This window comes from Perca fluviatilis, chromosome 18 (assembly GCF_010015445.1).
Source record: "Perca fluviatilis chromosome 18, GENO_Pfluv_1.0, whole genome shotgun sequence".
Taxonomy (NCBI): Eukaryota; Metazoa; Chordata; class Actinopteri; order Perciformes; family Percidae; genus Perca; species Perca fluviatilis.
Genome location: NC_053129.1, coordinates 18,293,837 through 18,315,898, shown reverse-complemented (window position 1 = coordinate 18,315,898; position 22,062 = coordinate 18,293,837). Strand labels below are relative to the sequence as shown.

At 38.0% G+C, this 22,062-nt stretch overlaps 1 protein-coding gene across 5 annotated transcripts; it reads left to right on the top strand.

Moving 5' to 3' along the window:
- Positions 1–1,431: 1,431 nt before the first annotated feature.
- Positions 1,432–22,062, top strand: ptk2bb (protein tyrosine kinase 2 beta, b). Of its 5 annotated transcripts, none has more exons than XM_039781466.1 (31): positions 1,432–1,670; positions 7,329–7,564; positions 7,978–8,156; positions 8,262–8,349; positions 9,380–9,459; positions 9,735–9,797; positions 10,134–10,188; positions 10,322–10,462; positions 10,573–10,647; positions 11,176–11,277; positions 11,445–11,562; positions 11,715–11,754; positions 11,984–12,015; positions 12,146–12,190; positions 12,282–12,379; positions 12,931–13,012; positions 13,101–13,201; positions 13,380–13,495; positions 14,587–14,687; positions 14,894–14,983; positions 15,799–16,003; positions 16,478–16,586; positions 16,694–16,753; positions 16,903–17,025; positions 17,745–17,897; positions 18,135–18,170; positions 18,915–18,939; positions 19,073–19,107; positions 19,354–19,488; positions 19,638–19,718; positions 20,439–20,654. In XM_039781466.1, the coding sequence occupies exons 2-31, from the start codon at positions 7,367–7,369 to the stop codon at positions 20,652–20,654; spliced, it is 2,982 nt and encodes a 993-aa protein (XP_039637400.1). In that variant the 5' UTR covers positions 1,432–1,670; positions 7,329–7,366. The 5 variants fall into 5 exon arrangements, with proteins under 5 accessions (XP_039637400.1, XP_039637402.1, XP_039637401.1 ...); XM_039781468.1 differs by lacking the exon at positions 1,432–1,670 and adding an exon at positions 4,059–4,091; XM_039781467.1 differs by lacking the exon at positions 1,432–1,670 and adding an exon at positions 5,238–5,372.

Sequence of the window (22,062 nt, the reverse complement as noted above, 5' to 3'; positions counted from 1 at the left end):
AGCAGTACTGGATGCTACGACGCGGGAAAGGGATGACTGAGTGAATAAAAGATGCCACTGAGAAGATGGCTCACTGATGACTCTTATTTAATAATACGTTTCTTCCTATATGTTGCTGAAAGCATACACGCTGCATTTTTATTCAAATATATGTTGTATTTAAAGCTACAAATAACTCTTTTCGGCCAGTTTATACCATCCTTTGAACAAAGTACATTTACTCGAGTACTTGCACTTTACTTCAGTGTTTCCATTTTACGCTACTTTCTTTGTTTCAACATCTGTATCTGACAGCTGTAGTTACTCTGCAAACCAAGACATATGATCAGTTAATGAAATATGATGCATTACTACAGGTTAAACTACCCAACAGTATATAAAATGGTTAAAAAATGATGTCCACCTCAACCAGCTACAATATGTAATTGCTGTTGCATACACATGCAATCCAACAATATTATATATGATAATATATAAGTACATTTTGTTAATGTTAATAATTTTACTTTTACTTTAAAAAGATCTCAAATGCAGGACTTTCATTTGTAATACTTTTGCACTATTATAGGAAGGATAATTTGAAAGACTGTTATATCTATAATACACTTTGTCAATCTGTATTCATACGAGAATATATTTGCGAACAAAAACCAAACTTCACTGTATTCAACACCATCTCTTTGGAACTTAGTCAGAATTGCTCGGCCATAAAAACTGTATATGGCTGTGAAAGACTGACATCATCTAAGTTCATTATAGAATGATTTGTTTGAACTTTCTTCTGTCTCTTTATTTAATAGGTCTTTTTTGCTTTAATGTATGCATTCATTGGATAGTTTATATCTTCCTTTCACTATATGTGTGATGTAAGTTCTGTTCTCTGAATAAAGTTAGTGAATATTTGTGAAACACACACACACACACACACACACACACACACACACACACACACACACATTCGTTGTTATTTTGTTATACTTCCCTTCAGTTATTTATGATCAACCTGTAATGTATAAACAAGGTTGGGCCTTTAAAGTCCGTTTACAAGTCCAGGTTTATTTATTTTTTTTTAGCTTGCATCGCTATCTGCTGTTCAGGCGGTGTAATTACACCAGTATAAAGAAATAACAGACAACTGAAAACGGGAAGTAGGCTATACATGAAAGAGCTCAATACAACAAGAAGTACACAAAGTGTCATATTTCTTCAAGACAGGACTACATTTGTTTTTAAAGTTTCTATTCTGTATATTAAAGTCGATATTTCTAAATAAAAAAAAATTATATATTGAGCGTTTTGCAACTAGCACAAGGTTTTGAAATTTACCATAACATTTCAAAATCACTCGTGCGTCAGAGAAAGACCAAAACTATGGCATAACTGTACAGTAACACACAAGAAACAGATACAATTTACTTTAAAAGCTTGGCGGGGGAAGAGGTAGTCCGCCATATTCCCTGTTTATGAGGAGAATTCGGGAAATAAGGAAGTAGCCTACATCCATGGGGCCCACCTTCCAGCAGAGTCTCATATAGGTGAGGGAGTGGCCACCTGCCACCTCCTGTTCGATAACAGGGTGAGAGAACTGAAGAAGTTTCAGGCCGGGACCCTCCGTGAGGAGTTACACTTTCTGTCAAGATTTTACTCAGAGAGGAATTAATCAGAATCAGGTAAGACAAAAGATTAATAGATCGCGAATGTGTATTTTAGCATAGGGATTTACAACTTCTGCTGAGGTGAGTCATTACAACTGATACAAGTGCTTGCAATAGGCCCACATTTATAGAGGTTAACGAAATAAACAGATAGACCTGCATTTAAACCATTACATGAGCTTAAAAGTAAAGATTTGTGTTGTTTAACTGGTAAACAACATGTTAAGTTCATCTTTAAAGGATGCATTTTTTTTTTTTGGTGGGACCAAGCAAAATGGAAAACTTGGCTTTGAAGCTTGAATAATTGCATTTTCTTCGAGGTAATGATATTGATTGTAATGGCACAATGTGAAGTAGCATACTAGCTACCATTTTCTCCCAGAGTGAGAGAACTTTGTTCTTTATCAAAGCAAGTCTGTGCAGGTGAAGAAGCAGCCAGCCACATTCCAGTTCTTGCCTGGGGTCATGACAGTGCAGCATGCAGACCCTCGCAGCACAACACTGTTACAGAGCTAGGCCTGGCTGAATACCTGCCTGTGTTAACAGGAAAAGAGCTATAACTACGGCACTCACTCACTCACTCACTTACTAACTCGGATTTCTAATTGATACACAAGTTATACAAGCATCAGATTTTTAAATCTCAAAAACATCCTTTTTTCAAATTACCTTTAAAGAAAATACAGTCTGATTTAAGGCCACTTCAGTTGGATAGGTAGCCTACTGTAGCATGGATGGGTGTAATGAGATTTCTGAGAGTTTGATGCTGACAGTTTTCCTATAATGCACACAAACACCTTCTGAGGACACTTCTTGATGGAATGGATAATGCAGTCACAATTGCATGTCATGACACATTCTGGAAAAAACAGTGTGTCTTCCATTGCACCACTGTGCAGTTAGAGAGACCGCAGAGAGAGAGAGTCAAAGATTGAACCTGAAGCCCCACCCATATGCTGGATTTTTGAGATATTTAAAAAGTCCAATAACTATATAGCTGCCCACAGTGTAATAAACACCACCTAAACAATGAATCTTTGGATTTAGATCCCTTAGATTAGTTTGTTTTTTATTAAAAGATTGTGAACAATATACACACTGAGCAGGCCATTTCACAGTTGAAAAGTCATCTTGACATTGTGGACAAACTATGTACAGGTAATGGTGACACTGTCTCTAATTTACCTCAAACCTGGTTTGATTATTTTCTCATTTAATTGTCTTTAAAATGTCAGAAAATAGTGAAAAATGTCCATCACACTTTTCCAAAAATCCTCACTACAGAATTATGGAATGTTTGTAATATTTTGCTTTAAAAAAAATACTTTAACAATCAATTGACTAGGAAAATAGTTGTTGATTATTTTTCTTTTGATCCATTATTATTGGACTAATCGTTGGAGCTCTGGACGTATAGCCAAGCCGCTTTTTAAACCAAGGACCCCTTAACTGAAAGAGAGACGGAGCAGAGACTCCCTACTACCAATATTGTATAAAATGAAGTAGCATATTAACCTGGGCCTACAATAACTTGTAGGGCGGCCTAAAGCCTTTAAATACCTTTTTAGTGCATAGAATACTAAGCCATGAAAATAATAATTGTCGGCAGGATTTTCTAAATCATCGTTTAATGTTACACATACATGTGGATGAGTGAATCCTTAGGATATACTGTATCTGTGGATGGCTATCTTAGTGACTACCTTACCCGTAGGCCAGTAAGCCTATCATCAGTGGGGATTTATATTTGCTAATAATATGTTGGCTTTATGTTGGGACATTTCAATTTGAAAAAATTTCAAAAATTCACAATAATTTGGAGGCCCCACTACAGTGACTCTGAGGACCTCCTAGGGGTCCCGGACCCCTGTTGATGATCTCTGGCCTACATGATACTGATTTATCAGCAGGAAGCTAATACTGTATCTGTTGATACATTGCCCAAAAGAATTTATCAGTCTCCTCTCTCTCTCTCTAGAGCAGCCTTGTTGAAGTTTGTAGCTTCTCTGCCAGCTGCTGTGGAATTTCAATCTCATTTGTCACAATCTGTCACCCTGAATCAGTCCCTGTCTTTCTCCTCCTAGATACTGTACATTTCTAACAAAACACTGGAGTCCAGAGAGGGAAGACTGGCAGCAGTAATGTGCAGGAATAACTCCTAATCTGGACAAATGTTTGGGTACTAAATAATATTCCTGCTGCAGCGTTTGTTGTGTCTTAGTGTTGCAAGAGTTAGTTTACACCACCTTGCTTTCAGTTTGTGATAAAAATCTCCCTCTGGAATAGTTGTTACCATAACAACTGATCCCGAGGGAGATTTTGCCAGCAGTTTAAGAGAGTCAACAACACTGTGTGCCTGGAAAGTGTCCTTTTTGTTCACTGAATAACAAGACTAGAGAGTTGTTAGAAAAACGCAGAAGAAAAGACTTCATGGCTGTGAGTAATTTTAATTAGCGGCTTTTATTGTTTAGATTAGTGGTTCTCAAAGTTTTTCAATAATATAACCTTTTAAAATATTTTCTCAGCCAAGTACACCCTGACCAGCACAAAACATTTTTGGTAGAAAAAACTAAATCTTTATAAAGCACAATACAGGTCTGTGCTACAGTGTCTTCATTAATAAATAACAACATTGTAACTGAAAAACATTTAAATGCTACATTTCAAATGTTTAGAATCACTAAATTCATTCATTATTATAGTGTATAATTCTTTTACAAACTGATGAATTATGAAATCAAATCAAATGACCACATTAAAAACAGCAGAGCACTGGGCCTGCGATCATTTTAACATTTTTGCTGCTCGTGCTATAATACAATATGAGTTTTGGCACAACATGCCTTTCTCAATACCTTACTTTGACAAATACAAACATATTTATTTTATATTCAGCAAAATAAGCCAAACGTGGTTAAATGTGGTCTAAAGTACAAGCGGCTGTACAAGAACTTACAAAACACAGTATAGAATTGGTAAGATTATGATTTAAATCCATAAATATCTGATAAAAGAACAAGTCACCAAGACCGTGTGTCTGACTGGGCATTTGATGGCAATTTTCAATGATACATACCATGATCTGTATTTATCAGACTTTTAAGAATTACACTTAACAGAAAACCTGTCCAAAGCTTCACCACAACCAGTGCTATTTATTGTGTCATTCATCATTCAGACTAAACTTTTCCTTCATTTCTTCCAGATTTCTTTCTTTGATTTAGTTGTTTTTTTTATACATAGCTGACAAATATCTTGGCTTCTCACATCAGATTTTGCAATTCTCTCTCAGCATTTGTTGACTCATTGTTTGTTCCATGTGAGCCAAGGAGTGTATTTGTATCCACCACAGCCCCACGTACTTAAAACTCTCCACCTCCTCAATCCCCTCTTCTTTGGCCTCCCACACCCAGGTGATGGTGCAACATGCCAGCCATGCTGCACACTCATCTTCTCTCTCTTTCCCCTTTTCTCTTTTTTCACTGTACACATACATACACACACATACTTACACACACTTACACAACAACACACCGCACGGCCCTGCTGGGGAATTCATGGCCTCAGGCTAACAAAACACAACCCTGTCCAACAGCGGCAGCGGAAAGCCCTGAGAGAAACTCACACAGCTCAGCTCCCTCGCAGCAGGCTAACAACATGGAGCTTCATTTATGAGAAAACACATTATGACTCTTTTCTGACGGACAGTCTTGAGAGGTGGGTAACTGGCTGCCATGTCTGCCTCACAGCTAGGTTGGTTGTTAAGGTTATTTCAAAGTATTTACTCTGTGTGCTGAGTCAACATGCCCTCAGATGTTTGATTGATAGGGCAGACTATTAATGTGAGAAGTTATGTTCGGGTGCTTAAGGTGAAAGAGTATTTTCCTAATTTGTTTTATTTAATGCATCAGTTGGTTGCTGTAACCTGAAAGTTCAAACAAAGTATGTGCAGGCTTTCAGATTTTTCACCCAATGAAAAGATATTGGTTGACTGTTTGGAGGCGTGCATTTGCAGTTGACTGTGATTGTGGCTGTGCGCTAAAGTTTTTACGACCTTCAGTAACCGTCACCATGTTTGTTTAAAGTTAAGTGGTTGGGGCAGGATCTGTTCCTGGGATGTATTTTTTTATGTGGCATTCATTTCTTAAAGGAGTGGTTAGACATTTTGGGAAATATTCTTATACACAAGAGCTTGATGAGAAGATCAATACCATTCACATGTCTGTACAGATAATAAGTAGCTGGAGCTAGAAGCCGGTTAGCATAGCTTAGCACAAAGACTGGAAAAAAGGGGAAACAGCTAGCCTGGCTCTGTCCCAAAGTGAATCCACCTACTACCCCCCGCTCTGCACTTAGCCTAGAAATATTCTGTTACATACGCCCTTTTAAAACCGCACAAATTGTCATTTTTACTTTTCGTTTTTTGTACGTATTAAAGGGGTTGTACTCAGTCTATGGTTGTACTCGATATGCAGTCTGGGATTGTCTCCACACGGCTCTCACAGACCGTTCCCCAACTCGTCAAATACTGACGCTTTGGCACAGCCCTCACACTCACATGCACTGAGATGCACGCGCGGCCGGACCGGCTATCAAAACAAAGAACAGAGAAGCTTGGATTACAACACACACAGAGGGAGTGTGACTTTATTCTCTGCTAAGGACGCCATTACCCCACTATATCTTTACATAGGTAATACTGGTTTACTGTTATATATTTGTGTTCTAAATATCGTGTAAAGCCCATTTAAACAAAAAAGATACAGCGTGTTAAATAGTGATCTTTAGAGGTGCTGGTGGGTAGATATTTTTACCCTCAGACAGAGCCAGGCTAGCTGTTTCCCCTGTTTCGGGTCTATATGCTAAGCTAAGCTAACCATATTGTGGCTCTGACTCTCTCTACGTAAGTGGTATCAATCTTCTCATCTTACTCTTGACAAAAAAGCGTGTAAGAGTATTTCCCAAAATGTGAAATGATTCCTTTAAAAAGGACAGAAGAGCTGCTTCTCTGCTAAATTAGGATTTTTTTTCAACCTCAGATTCTTGCATGTAGGTTGCATAACAGCCCACAGCGAAGAAGCTACTACACAAGTTGCTCAGTCATCACTGTTGTTTGGTTTCGGACAGATTTAGGTGTTGTTTCAGTTTACGGCATTTTGTTTTCCCTGTCAGCCAGGTAGTTTCCCCTTCAACACTGCAAATGCTGTGAAATGTAAGTTATGTTTGCATTCAGTAAGAAGAACGAATTTCAAGGAGTTTTCCTCATTGATGTCTCCACACTGTCACAATTTGACTTCCTGAATCACACAGGCCCTCACTTGCAGTAACAGTTAGGAAGGAATGTAATCAGTGGCTCTCTGAATCAAATGATGAGTCACAGACACTGCACAAGATCATGAATGTGAAGCGTAGTATGACTGTAGTACTATGATGAAGCAATAAGTCACGGAACAGTGTGTACTCTCGTGTTAAAGACACATTGTCACTACAGTTAAATCTTTGGATTACCTGGACCACAATCTTAAAAACCAGCACCTTATTATATGAAACAGGCTTTCCTCTTTTCCAATTTGTCATCTTCAGGATTGAAGATTGCAACCAGTTTAGGACCCCCAACGTTTTACTACTCATTTTAAAATCTTAATGAATCTTTTTCCTTTTGTCTGTTGAAAGGATGACGTGGATATGATGGTGCTTACCCAGCCTTGAGAATGTATGAGGTGATGTCCGGTGACACCCTGTCCTGGAAGTTGCTGACTCCAAGCCAAAGCAGCACAGAGTCCACCCCTGAATCGCACTTTACTGGGGACGGAGGGCCTACCAAGATCCTCAAAGTGTGCTTCTGCACCAACAACACCTTGGGCAAGAACTTCAAACTGGTTAAATGTGACAGCTCTTGGCAAATTAGGGTAAGAGAAATCTAAAAGAAATCTGGTGAAGGGAGGTGATGTGTCAGAACACTGTGATTAAGAGAGTAATTTTGTTTATGTGAGTGACTAGTTTCCATTACAAATCGAAAAAAAAAACATCAAGATTGAAGGTGGTGTTTTGTATTTGAGCCAGACATCTGTTTTATTTAGCCTCCTTAACATGCAGGAAAGGCAATCAATCCTTCATCGGTGTACAGCAACAGAAATGATGAGAGGAAGCATTTTTAAAAGTTTCAGTGCTTCTTTCAGTGATTTCTTTTACAGCTAATTTGTTAGCCCTTATGTGTAAATTTGAAGCAAGTATCATCCACAAAGTGCAATAAATGGAAGGGTAAATAAAAGTTCATGATATTTTAAAAAAATTCAAAGATTGCTCATTTTGTCTCCTTTAGGCTATCATTCGTTCGATTCTGATCAGTGGTCGATTGGGGCCGAACATCGAACACGCAGGATGCTACGGCCTCCTGCTGAAGCACCTGAAGTCAGACGAACTTCACTGGCTGCATCCAGATCTGACTGTCAGCGAGGTGGAGCAACGCTACGAGAGCCATCATGTGGAAGCTGAGTGGAGGTACTGATAGATTGCAAGGACGTTTGTGTCTGATTTGATCTTGTAAAATGAGAGTATGGCATTTAATAAACTTGCATGGTGTGTCTGTTTTCTCTCCGAATGCAGGTATGACCTTCGTGTCAGATACGTTCCCATCGATTTCGTGGAAAAATTCAAAGATGACAGATCTACGTTAGTGTATTTTTACCAACAGGTAACAAGCTGCACTGTATTATATTGTTAAGTTGTTTGGCTGGTATAGGATTCATTGTTTAGCCAATGAATATTTGGCAATAAAAGGTGTTGTTTTGACACCACATAAGAGAGCAGCTGTCAATGTGTTTCCTTGGCTGGTTTTGTGTTGATAAAGTTGAATTCAAATTTAGGTGGCACTCCTTTAGTTTGGACGAACTCTACATTAGGGCTGCACGATATGAGGAAAATATCTAATTGTGATTATTTTGACTGATATTGTGATATGATTCACAATATTGGAGGGAATGATAATTTTTTGTATTATGATTCTCATTTTCATTGAAAAATATATATATATTTTTTAAATGATTATAGTGTGATTTTTGCAGGACCGGTACATCTCTGCAGCACCACAATACTACATTCAGAATGGTTTGACACATATTTTGCTTTTAACAAATATTGCGTCTCCCTGCAATTTGGATATTACACTAGTCCATATTGCGATTTCTATAAAATTGCAGTAAACTGTGCAGCCCTACTCTACATATAACAATGTAAAACCTTCAGTACTGTATGACAGGGCCACAACATGTTTTCTACCAGCCCGCTGGAAACCATTCAATTCTGCAGAGAAGCTGAATAATAATTATGAGCAGTACATTAAATCTGTGCTGTGTGGTTGGGTTGGCTCAGTGGGAAGAGCAGGCGCACATACACTTGGAGGTTTATGCCTCGGTGCAGAGGTCCAGCTTTCGAATCCGACCTGTGACGATTTCCTGCATGTCTTCCCCCTCTCTCTCCCCTTTCTCACCTAGGTGTCCTGTCAAATAATGGCGGAAAAGCCCAAAAAATAATCTTAAAAAAAAAGAAATCTGTGCTGTTGCCCAGTATTGTCAATATAAAAACTGTCCGTGAGTGGAAATGGGAAAATAAATATAAATCTATATAAATCTTTATTTAGTCACCATATCAAATTATTTTTTACAATAGTGTAATAGTCCAGTATAACTGTAGTATTCATGTGTTTGTGTTTCATTTTATGACAGGTGCGTAGTGATTACATGCAGTATCATGCCTCTAAGGTCAGTGATGGGATGGCGCTGGCGCTCGGCTGTTTGGAGATAAGGTGAGTCACTGCTGTCCTCTCGTTCTTTTGCTCTCAAAGTCTTAATTAAATTAGTTTTATTGAGTGCTGTGATAAGTGCAAGGTTACTTGATGGAGTTGGTTAGAGTTATACTGGCAGGTTTTCCATGTGTTATACAGAATATACTCTGGTACATTTGATGGGTTTATTATAGATGTAGAAGAGTAGGTCATCAAGTGACTTTTTGTTTAGTTCTTTAGGAAGAACATTTGGTTGTATAAAATTCATTAGTTGCTGAGATGTTTTCTTTTCATAGGAGGTTCTACAAAGACATGAATGCAAAAGGTCTCGAGAAGAAGTCCAACTTTGAGCTGCTAGAGTAAGTTTTTATTTTCCATTGATCTTGTAACTTTGGTGACATAACTTCACTCATTACTCTGTATGAGTCGATGGTGAGCATTGAGTTACCCTTTTAAAAGCCCTACTGGATGATGTTGCCGAAAATCCTTGTAGCAGCTTGACTACCATTTTTGTAGTCAATTAAAAGATAACATTTAGAACATTATGTTTTAATCTGGTAGCAATATACATACATATATATATATATATATATATATATATATATATATATATATATATATATATATATATATATATATATATATTTATTTTTTTAATTCCTACTATTTTTCTGAATGTTCCTTTACAAATGAAGAAAAGACGTGGGCCTGGACCTCTTCTTTCCTAAACAGCTGATTAACAGCATGAAGGTAAACTACGCTAACCTTGCTTTTCTTAATGACTACCACATTTATTTTCCGTATTTACTACTGGGCGGTCAATCAGACCTTCATCAGAATGTACATAAAAATAATATTTTAAATGTCCTTGCTTGTGATCCAGCCAAAGCCGCTACGGAAGTTGATCCAGCAAACGTTTCAACAGTACGCAACACTCAAGGAGGAAGACTGCATTATCAAGTTTTTTGAGACCCTCAAAGACTTCATCAACTACGATGAAGAGGTTTTCCCATGTGAACTAGTGGTGAGTAGCCCCCTAAATCCTATGGTAGTCATGGTTCTAAACATCAAATCCAAATCTGCTCTTGTTCACATTAATATTACAAACATTTTCCCACGCTCACTTGCCAATAGCAAGGTTGGAGTCTTGCAGTGGAGCTGGTCATTGGTGGGAGGGGGATTCGCCAACGCACGCACAAGAATTCAGCGGTAAGCATGGTTAAGATTTAGGTATTACTAGAGAGGGCTTTGACCTTTCATCATACATTACATTGTGTTGTGTTGTATAGCTAATCTATCTAGCCTAGTTTCAGGATTTGTGTTAAATAAATTGTTGACCATTTTGGGAAATGTGCTTATTCACTTCCTTGCTGAGAGTTAGAGAGAGAAGATTTATAGCACTCTCATGTCATAAAAGCGGAAATTAATCTTCTCATCTAACTCTCGGCAAGAAAGCAAATAAGCACATTTCCCAAAATGTAATTGTATTTCAATACAATATACAGTAACTATTCCTTTGTAGTAATCGTATATACTTCTAAAAATACCACTGCTTTTTTTATTCTGAAAGTTGTATTTATCAACTCCTTTCTGGATTTTTCATGTCTAGACATATCTTTCAAAGAAACTGGTCCCTTTCCATCAGTGGATGCTACGTCATTATAGATCTAACGCCGCTTATCAAATGTAATCAGTCTCATAATTACATTTATTGCATTCCTCTTTTATGTGCCTCAGCCTGTTTTTCTAGCCGACTTCAAACAGATCAAGAAAATACAGTGCTTATCTCAGAGCGATGGCAAGGCTCTCATAGACCTCAACATAGAGGGGGCCAGACAAGTAAGTACCACGACACTATCTACCTAGTTATACAATATTACTTTGTACAGTGTTAAGAATCAGAATAGCTCAAATAAATCAATACATTTACTATAGAGAGCGTCTGCACAGGAAATGTGAGCCGGTACATGTGCTTACACTGTGGCCTTTTTTCTTCTTCCTGATAGCGTCTATCAATCAATGTGGCCACAGTCCCTATGGCAGAGAACATGATGGACCTTATTGATGGCTACTGCCGCTTGGAAACTGACACAGATGATACTGTCATCTACCGACCAAATAGAGGTGTGTACTACTCAACCACTTCCCCTGTTGCAACATTACCGTGGTTAAAGCTTACAATACATATGCTGTTTCTACGGATGGAGCATATGAAAGACTTTTAAAATGTATTATTTAATCTTAACTGGAATTATCATAACTCACTTCTATCCTAGATGCCAATGCACGGAATTCCTTACCTGAGATTCCTACGGAGTGAGTGTCTGTTTTTAAAACTTTGAATGATGTGTGCCCTCCCTCAGCCTCAGCGTAGATGCAGAGTCCAAGTTGTTATAATATTCTTTTGTTGTAGGATGAAATGAAAAGTTTGAGTTATAAATGAGAAAGGCTGTTTCATTGAATCATTCTGTCAGCCCTCTGAGGAGCCATAACTTGAACATTTATAAGCGGGGCTTTCTCTCATTCTGTCTTTTCTGTGGAGCAGCAGAGACACCAGCTCGGCCAGACACAGCATGGGTGAGCTGACTGTTTTCATAGTTTTACATAACCTACATGTATAATGCTATACATAACATCTTCAAAGCCAAACCTTTATGTCATTATCTTATGAAGTAAAAGCAAATTCATCTTTCTTTCGTATTTTCAGGGTCAGAAATCTATTGTGAGATTCTGGATGAAAGGCCCAAATCAGGTTCGTCGAAAGTTTGTATTCATGTCTTTTGCAGAATAATAGCTGTGGAACTCACTTTTGAACTATCGTCAATTTAAATCTTTTTCTGTAGTTATTAAGTACGGGATCAACCGAAGTGACATTGTTCTCGGCCGAATCCTTGGTGAGGGTTTTTTCGGGGAAGTCTACGATGGAGTTTACAAAAAGGGTGTAAGTGCATCCCCCTAGTTGAAGTATATCAATACTAACAGCAAAAAAAGGATAAAACTATCTATAAACTGACTACAGACTATAATTGTGGGAAGCTTGTTGGAGAAATATAAATTAATACAATATTTTTGTTACCAGGAGTGACAATTGCTGCATAAAATATGTAGCTATAGAATATCAGATTGTATTGACTTGAATTACATGTACATGTAGTAGAGCTGCAACTGACATTTATCTTCATCTGCTGCTGCTAAAACTGCTTTTCAGAATGATCTAAAGCCTAAATGAAGATCTTCAGATTACAGTCCCCTACGCTAAATATACCAGTTTACTGTCACATGAGACCAATGAAAGCAGAAAATCGTCACGATTGAGAAGCTGTAACCAAAGAATGTTTGGTTTTTGTTTGAAAAATGTATACATTTATTGAAAAATTATCAAAATAGTTGCAGATTAATTTTCTGTCCGCCACAGTCTCTGTAAATGTTTCACTAGTTTCCATTCAAATGTTCACAGCATCACGGTGTCTTTTTCCGTGGTTGATTTAACAGAATGGCGAGAGGATTAACGTGGCAGTGAAGACCTGCAAAGACTGTTCACCTGATGTGATGGAGAAGTTCATGAGTGAAGCAGGTAATTGGTAAAATGTGTAGAATATAATGAAGCAAATGTGATAACAATAACTGTGACAATAACTATGGGGACTTTGTGTGCTTGCCAGTAATTATGAAGAACCTCAATCATCAGAACATTGTCAAACTGATTGGAATCATAGAGGACGACCCTGTGTGGATCGTCATGGAGCTTTATGAGTATGGAGAGGTTAGTGCCAATCATAATTCCATGATTTCAGTTTTAATCTAATCGTACTGTAGAATTGAACTGAAATCTTACACAGTTCTGAGTCATTGTGTTGCAGCTTGATTCATGCACCTAAGACAGAAAATCAGTGCAGATAAAGAATAAGTGATTCCTGTCTTACTTAAATGTGACGTTGCAGCTCGGGAACTACCTAACTCAGAACCAGAAAAAGCTGACAAATATAACTCTGGTGCTGTTCAGCCTGCAGATCTGCAAAGCTCTTGTCTACCTTGAAGGGGTCAACATGGTGCACAGGTGAGAGGCTCCTTTATTGTTTGTGTTGTTATCCAGGAAGTGGAGATACAGCTGTTGTCTTGTGTCTGTGCTGTTTTCATCACAGGAAGAATGGCTAACACAGAACATACAGTATACTATGTACGCTTACATTTATTATCCTGGCCGAAAAGAAAAAGATCCAATAATAATCATGACTTACGATCAATTTCTCCGATCAACTGACAATCTTCTGTAAATTGATGGAGCCATATCGAGTCCCTTAAAAGATTATGCATAAAAGCAAGGCCTCATGTTTAGGGTGTAATAAAACTTTTTGTGTGGGATGATGACAAAGTTGTCACTTAGATGGCACTACTGAGGCACCGTGAGCAGCTAACCCATACTGATTTTGTATGATATGATAATGTTTGCACAGTATATCTGTGGTGACACAGACATACTGTGCAAAATGTCCTTGTGTGATAAATTAGGTCATTTGTTACTGTCATGAGAGAAGAGGCACAACCTGTAATGTTCTGAGCCGATCACGCTGAGTTAAAGTATGTTCTTGAAATAATTTGACTAATTGAGGTGTGATTTACTGCACAGTGTTAACTCACAGGGTGGTGAGGAAAAGGGCAAGGTGACAGTCCTATTGATAGGTACAGCAAGAAAAACAAAACAAAAAGCTTTAACATTTGAATGTAAAATGGAGTCATATAATGCAGTGACAATAAAGCATTCATTTTTCACTTAAATGAAGCATTTATACTGAGACACAACATTACAGAAAGTTGATGTGAGATGACCGAGAAACATGTCACGCTCAGTTGTTTCTGCAGAATGTTATCAACACATTTCCGACAGCAAGATTGGATTCAATCTCCTGTGAAGAAAAAAACACAGACGAAGGAAGTTACTTTCTGCCTCTGTGGAAAATGCAAAGATTCCATTTGTATTTTTTTTTGCTGCAATCATGGCAGCACTGCAGTGATCAGGAGAGAAATTCTGGTCAATCCGAAAGGGCTTCGGGCCATTTAAGAAACTCTGCCTGTATTATCTATATAATTACCATCTCCATCTGTAAATACATATATGTTTCTTTCTGTCTTATGCGTGTTTTGTCACAGAGACATTGCGGTTCGTAATGTGTTAGTCGCCAGTCCAGACTGTGTGAAGCTCGGAGACTTTGGTCTATCGAGATACATTGAGCATGAAGAATACTACAAAGGTAAAGAGAGGCACTAAGGAGAATAAAGTTGATCTGATTGGTCACCTAATTGTCTAAATTGTAATGCATACACACACATATCCCTGACTTAAAACATAACATAACATAATATAGTTGCCACATTTTGAAAAAGTACATCTTTTTTTCCTTGTCCAAAAATGAAAAATGGTGACCACAAAATACCAACTTCACCTATTTCTTTGCAGCATCTGTTACTCGCTTGCCAATCAAGTGGATGGCCCCGGAATCCATCAACTTCAGACGTTTCACCACAGCCAGTGATGTCTGGATGTTTGGTGAGCTTGTGATCCACTAAAATACAGTACATCAGCTCAGTGCAAAGACATTTAGCGGGTTTGGGGAATGAGACAAGAAACCACACTCACTCACACATGGCAAAAGGCAGGTGGCTGGTTAATCTTAACCCAAAAAAAGTACTGGATGATTTGTATGACAAAATGACTTCAACTGATATTATATCCAGTACTATAGGTACACAGTATTATCTCCTTTGGGGCATTCAGGGATGATGGGTTAGAAACCATTTTATATACATTTGTATAGAGCATGTACAGGATCTACTAATTACATGATTCAATAATCAAGTTACAGTATCATCTGTTATCACCTGTGAGCTGCAGTATTTCATACCAATAGCCTCATTACAATCAAATGGATCACAGTAAACATCTCAGATCTTCATGTGTATTTACTTCAACTTCTCTAAGGTCTCAGACCCCAAAATGGAAACATTGGCATACTCTGACCTTTTAATGATTTCTTTATTTCCTAAAAGATAGAGCCAAAGCAAACAAGGCATAATAACCTTAATGCTTCTCATTATTCATATGCCCGCCGCAATAATACTGGTTTGTGTCCTCCCCTAAAGCTGAACATTTTCTGGAACATAACCAAACTATCTATTATTTATGTTTTCAAGGCAAAGAAAAAGTAAACCACTCTGTGCGTTTGAAAGGAAATGAGAAATGAAAAAGAGTCAGCAGCTTGGGTTTGGGGCCATGACACAAACCAGTATTATTTCAATGGGCAGATAAAGCATGGTAGGTTTGAACCTTACGTCTAAGCATTTCTTTGTTTCTCTCCTCGATAGCTGTATGCATGTGGGAGATAATGAGTTTTGGACAGCAGCCGTTTTTCTGGCTTGAGAACAGAGACGTGATCAACCAACTGGAGCAGGGAATCAGGCTGCCCAAGCCGGACAACTGCCCTCCTGCCCTCTATTCACTCATGACACGCTGCTGGTCCTACGACCCCAGAGAGAGACCCAACTTCACCGAGCTGGTGGTCAAGATCAGGTACTTCTCTGTTTGATATAAAATCTATTCAATAAAAAGCTCTGAGTGAATATGAATAAAGACCCTTAAATTAAGGTGGGATCTAGGGTGATGACCTTTCTCTAATGATTCTTACTTCTACTCCTTTTCTTATGAGTCAATGGTTTGTAACTCTCAATTGGCAATTTCCGTTAACTCTTGAAGAACAATGACAAAGGTTACTGTTGTTTTATTTTAACCTCTGCAAAGATGCAAAAAGTGTTTTGATTTAATGTATCAATTCAACTCCCTTGCCAGAGTAAATTCAATATAGAGGAAGTTCGATCAATGGATCGCTGGTTAGTTTTAAAATGGTAAACAATTAAGAGGGTAGATCAGCTGTGCACTGAAATGATTTAGTGCCATGTATAGTTACCTGCAATAACAGCCATTTAGGTGTATTTTTAGACCTCTCTTACTAAGACATGATATAACTTGTTGTCTAAAATCTGTCAGTGATGTCCACAAGATGGAGAAGGAGCAGGAAGCGGAGAGAGAGAGGGACAGAGCGCGCGCCACAAAATTATTTGACACCAAGTTAAACTTTAACGAGCCTCCTCCCAAGGTACGGGTCAAATTCAGCCAGTTACATGTTACACAACATCACATTATATAAGTGTAATGTTTTAATTTGGTGTATATTTTAATACAGCTTTTGAATATTTACTGCAGCCTTCAAGAACGCAACCTGGGCGCTTTGGGAACATGCTCAGTATTGGTCTACACATTCAGGTACAGTAGCGTACCCAACAACCCTCTAACCTGTTTCCTCCAAGACAGGCTTTACTTAAAAAATATATTCATGTAAGTGATGTGTGTATGCGTGTGTGTGTGTGTGTGTGTGTGTGTGTGTGTGTGTGTTTGTGTGTGTATCTGTGCAGCTGAACGAGGCTTTGTGTGCCAGCTCACCTGACCTGGCCAGCCCATGTGATTACCAGTCCCCCGCCGACTCCATGAGCAGTCTCACGTTGCCGTCCTTCTCCCCTCGACCTCGAAGTATGGCGGTAAGTAAGACTCAGCACTTTGTCTAAAGGTCTAATCTTGTCTGTGTGTGTCACTTTCCTTACATTTGAAGTTACAGTACAGGTCAAAAGTTTGGACACACTTTCTCATTCAATGCGTTTCCTTTTATTTTTTTATGACTATTTACATTGTAGATTCTCACTGAAGGCATCAAAACTATGAATGAACACATATGGAATTATGTACTTATAAATATATATATATAAATAACTGAAAACATGTCTTATATTTTAGATTCTTCAAAGTAGCCACCCTTTGCTTTTTTTATTAACAAGGGAAAAAATTCCACTAATTACACCTGACAAAACACACCTGTGAAGTGAAAACCATTTCAGGTGACTACCTCATGAAGCTCATTGAGAGAACACCAAGGGTTTGCAGAGTTATTAAAAAAAGCAATGGGTGGCTACTTTGAAGAATCTAAAATATAAGACATGTTTTCAGTTATTTCACACTTTTTTAATAATTCCATATGTGTTCATTCATAGTTGTGATGCCTTCAGTGAGAATCTACAATGTAAATAGTCATGAAAATAAAGGAAACGCATTGAATGAGAAGGTGTGTCCAAACTTTTGGCCTGTACTGTACGTGTTGAAATGTTGCTAAGTCTGGAGTTAAAAATGAATGCATTTAGAAAAAAAAAAAAAGCTTTGTGTGTTGTTAATGGTCATTCTTCTGTTACACTTAAACCGATTTTAGGAGGGCGACTTTTTCCGAGTGGAACCGAAAAGCAGGGAGGACGCCACAGGCCTGTGGCAGAGGGAGAGACAGCACATGCAGAACACTCTCCGCCAGCAGAAAGAAGACATGATGGAGGATAAAAAGTGGCTGAAAGAAGAGGAGAGACTCCTGGTGGGAAACAGAGCATTATTAACTCTTGTCAGCCCCCTCTCTGTGATTCTGTGTCCCCATGTCCAATTTAATGATGCCCTGGAGGCTCAGTGGAACTAGACATCGATAAACAATATCAACCCTCTCATTTACTCTCGACACCCCACTAGTCATAAATTGAATGTTCCCCTGATAACAGTTCCAGAAAAGGGGTCCATGTCCACATTCTATAAAATAAACTTGCCTGTTCTTTTTCAGGACCCCATGGGACCAGAGGACACTGCCGGCCCAGCGGTAGGTGTCTGCCTACACAAACTGTCATTTCAGACACATTAAAAGAAGAATCTACTTTAAATAATGTTCACCTAACAGCTTTTGGCGATATAGCTTACATTTCTGAGCCCAGCATGATGCCACACAACATGTAGTAGTTTGCGTAGTGTAGTGCAGCTATAATAGAGTTGGAAAACTGTTTTCAGCTACCTAAAACTTCTGTAGCAGCAGAAAAGTAAGTGTGGTTATTTAAATTGGAAATCAAAGCAATTAAAGTGCAATTATGACATGATGTGATCACAGGAGCACTAAAAACAGAAAATACACATTTCATTTCCAAAATGCTAAAAAGGAATTAAAAAAAAAGACATTTTTGTTTTTCTTCTTCAGTGATCAGGAACACAAGAGCTAATGCACTGAAATGTATTACAACAATATGCAATACAATGTTCACTCTGGTCATATATAACCATTATCTAAATTTACTTGCAGAAGTTCATACATTGCATTATAGGGTATGAACATTAAGAGAAGCATTATTGGAATTGTAGGAAACCGTCAGCAGAATTACTGGTAGGCACGCTTTAGTGAAAGTAGAACAGAAACACTAAAAATAATAAGTGAGATTTAATCTGAGGGAATTGAGTGATTGTCACAGATTTATATAATTATTTGTCTGCAAATAGTCCTGCTATTTACAAGTATAGACAACATTGCTTTATTTTCTAATCATCATGAAATTCATACTTTTCCAATTCATTTTAGTCCCCTGAAGCTGACGCACAGAATGGTAAGCGCTCAAAAGAAATGAATGAATTCCCTTTTATTTCGAGTCATTCTGAAAGCTATCATCGCTCTCTAAACCCTCCTGTCTTTCTTTTCTTTTCTTTCTCTTTCATATTGTTAATCTTTCTGCGCTGCAGCACCTCCAGAAAAGCCCCCACGGCTCACAGCACAGGTAATTATATTAATTCATTTTTTTAAATGTAATATTTGTTTAGCCCCCTGAAAAGACCATTTAGCTTTGATTTTTAGATAAAGAAAATTTATAATGAACTCAGTCATCTCAAGAAAGTAAAATTCCCTTTCAATTGAAAGGGAATTGATGCCAACATGCATTTAAAATAGTGCCCAGTGATCCTTTGTGTAAATTAATGAGGATGAGTATTTTAATTATTAAAACACATTATTCCCTCTTACTTAGCCTGCACCCACAGCTGAGCTGGACCGCTCTGACGACAAAGTGTACCAATACGTCATGGAACTGGTCAAAGTTGTTGTCCAACTCAAGAATGACATCACTGATTCACCACCGGAAAAATATATCACCATTGTCAAGGTACACAGAGACAAAAATCTGTATTTTACTTCATTTTTACAGTTTGCTGCTGCTTTAGAGGCAAATTGAAAGTGTGTGAATTGTAATGGAAAACACAACCTCTTGAGTCATACAGCTGATTTATTATCTGCATTGATCTCTGCCCACAGTCTGTTGGGATGGCTTTACGAGATCTGATTCGCAGCGTGGATGACATACTGCCCACCTTACACAAGTCTGTCAGGACTGAGGTATAGTATATTGTCTGCAGCCTGTTGGCTGTGTTTTCTCCTCTCCTGACTCTCTTTCTTTATTGATTTTTGGTTGATGCCGTTTGTCACTGAAACAGAACGTTGCATAACTTTTCTTCAAACACAAAGAAGCACAGAGGAAATTACCATTTCATGTTTACTATTCTGGCTGAGTACACCCAAAATCCAAAGCTTGCATATTAGAGCAGTTTCTACAAAGCCATATTTATCAAATACAAGTTGATGCATTTCTTGCTTACTTAAAACAAGACCAGCTGATGCACACAGGGGCTCAACAAAATGTACCTAAAGGCCCATATATGTGCTGTACATGAAAAACAGTCAAACAGTTGACGTTAATAAGTTTAAAAAAAGTACTGTAGTGCCCTTGTCTATTTATTTGGATTACACAATATTGTACACGTGCGTTTTATAGGCCTTTTTCACAGGAGACATTTTGTTATAGTAGGAAAAGTGTGTTACTAATAACATAAACAATGGCTCTGTTGAATTCAAATATCCCAGTAAGTCATGGCAGTGTGACAGTGAGTCAGCATGCATAATACCAGGACCCTAACACTGAAGCAGCTAAATGTAATTCAGCCATCATTAATTTTATTATTTCACCTGTGCTTTTCCTACTGTGACATTTCACGTATGTCTTCCATGAAAAAAGGGCCGATAGTGCCCATCCATTATGTTTGCTTACCGTCCCCACAGATCGAGGGCACCCAGAAGCTGCTGAACCATGACATGGCGGAGCTGATCAACAAAATGCGGATGGCCCAGCAGAATTCCATCACCTCGTTGAAGGAGGAGTGTCAGAAACAGATGCTGGCTGCAGCACACACTCTGGCTATGGACAGCAAGAACATGTTGGATGCTGTGGACCAAGCCAGAGTTAGGGCCAATTTAGCCAAGCCAGTGGTCCTCTAGTGGACTGTAAGCCCACTTATTCAGTTTACACATCAAGCTAAGGATTCACATCTGTCATTAACATTTGCACACAGTTAAGCATTTTCGTTTTGATCAAACTGCTTAAAATATATCATACCTGTAAATGTGTTTTAAAGCTGGGGTAGGCATTTTTCTGAAAAAGGCAAAAAAACGCCAGAATATGAAAATACAGGCTCTCAGTTCTAAGCCCCTCCCACCGGACGAGCATGGGCATACACACACACTTAATACAGTAACCTGTACGAGTACTTAGTTCTAAGTACTAGTTATTAATTTAATCATCCCAATCTTATCCTGATACCAGTACCATTATACGGTTGCAAACTTGTGGGCTTGTAAAGCCCTTTGAGATGACATACTGTGATTAGAGGCGCTAGACAGATACATAACCATGAACTTCTATCAACCCAGCTGTGAGCCTTTAGCAACAGTTAGCAGAAGGCTAAACTGTTAGTAACATTTTCTCTTAATCTCTGAAATGCTTCACCAGTTTATTGTCATTAACTCTCTTTTATAGAAGTCTGTCATCTTTTTTTGGGTTGCTTTACAGCGTAGGCAGTTGTTGCCAGTGCTTAAATAGAAACTTTTTCTGCAGGTTTTCCGCCATTGAATCAGGCTTTTACCATCTAAAGGGACATGCACATGCATCTGCATTTGTAGAATAGCCAATAGGAATGCTCTCATTCTGAAATGACCTGTGATTGACCAAAGTCTTCCGTCACCGGCTAAACCCAAGAATAAGTGCTTAAGTCTAGTTTTCTGTCAGACTACTTCAATAACAATATGCTGAAAGGTTATTATGGAATTTTTGCCCAATGAAGGCAAAAAGAAATCCTACTCCAGCTTTTTAAATATGATGCTATTGGCATCATATTTTTACGATGCCGTCATTTTAGACAAACTCCTACTACATTTAATGTAAACTTCTCATTTGTGATTGGTGAGTTATTGACTTAAATATCTACTCAGAAATTGATTTATCCTTGTAAATATAAAATTTGTCTTTGGACAAGAACAATTGCCAAGAAAAAGAAATAATGCAAATTAAAACAAGTAAATGATTTACTCTTTCATACCTGTCAACAGTAACCTGAGTGAAATGCCAATTTAAAAAAGCAAATATAGTATATATCTCAAGTTTGACTATGATGCATTATGTTGAAATTATTAGATGAAAACTACAATGGTATGTATAATGGATTGTCAGATATGTGTCAGGTACTCTTGAAAGAAAGATTTTTGTATTATGTCTATTATTATAAAACATGAAATTCTAGCACGATTGAATATTTAAATCTAGATATTCTGTGGAGAACTGCAGGAATGACAACCTGTTGCTGCTCTTAGGTCATTTTCACACCACTCAATAAATGCTATATAGACGGAG

What these genes read in the sequence shown, in the direction of transcription:
- ptk2bb (XM_039781470.1), top strand. Translation starts at nt 7,367, where the DNA reads ATGTATGAGGTGATGTCCGGTGACACCCTGTCCTGGAAGTTGCTGACT. An exon ending in TTACCTGAGATTCCTACGGA is followed by an intron (nt 11,755 to 11,983) that starts GTGAGTGTCTGT and finishes TCTGTGGAGCAG; the next exon opens with CAGAGACACCAGCTCGGCCA. An exon ending in CCCCACGGCTCACAGCACAG is followed by an intron (nt 19,108 to 19,353) that starts GTAATTATATTA and finishes CCTCTTACTTAG; the next exon opens with CCTGCACCCACAGCTGAGCT.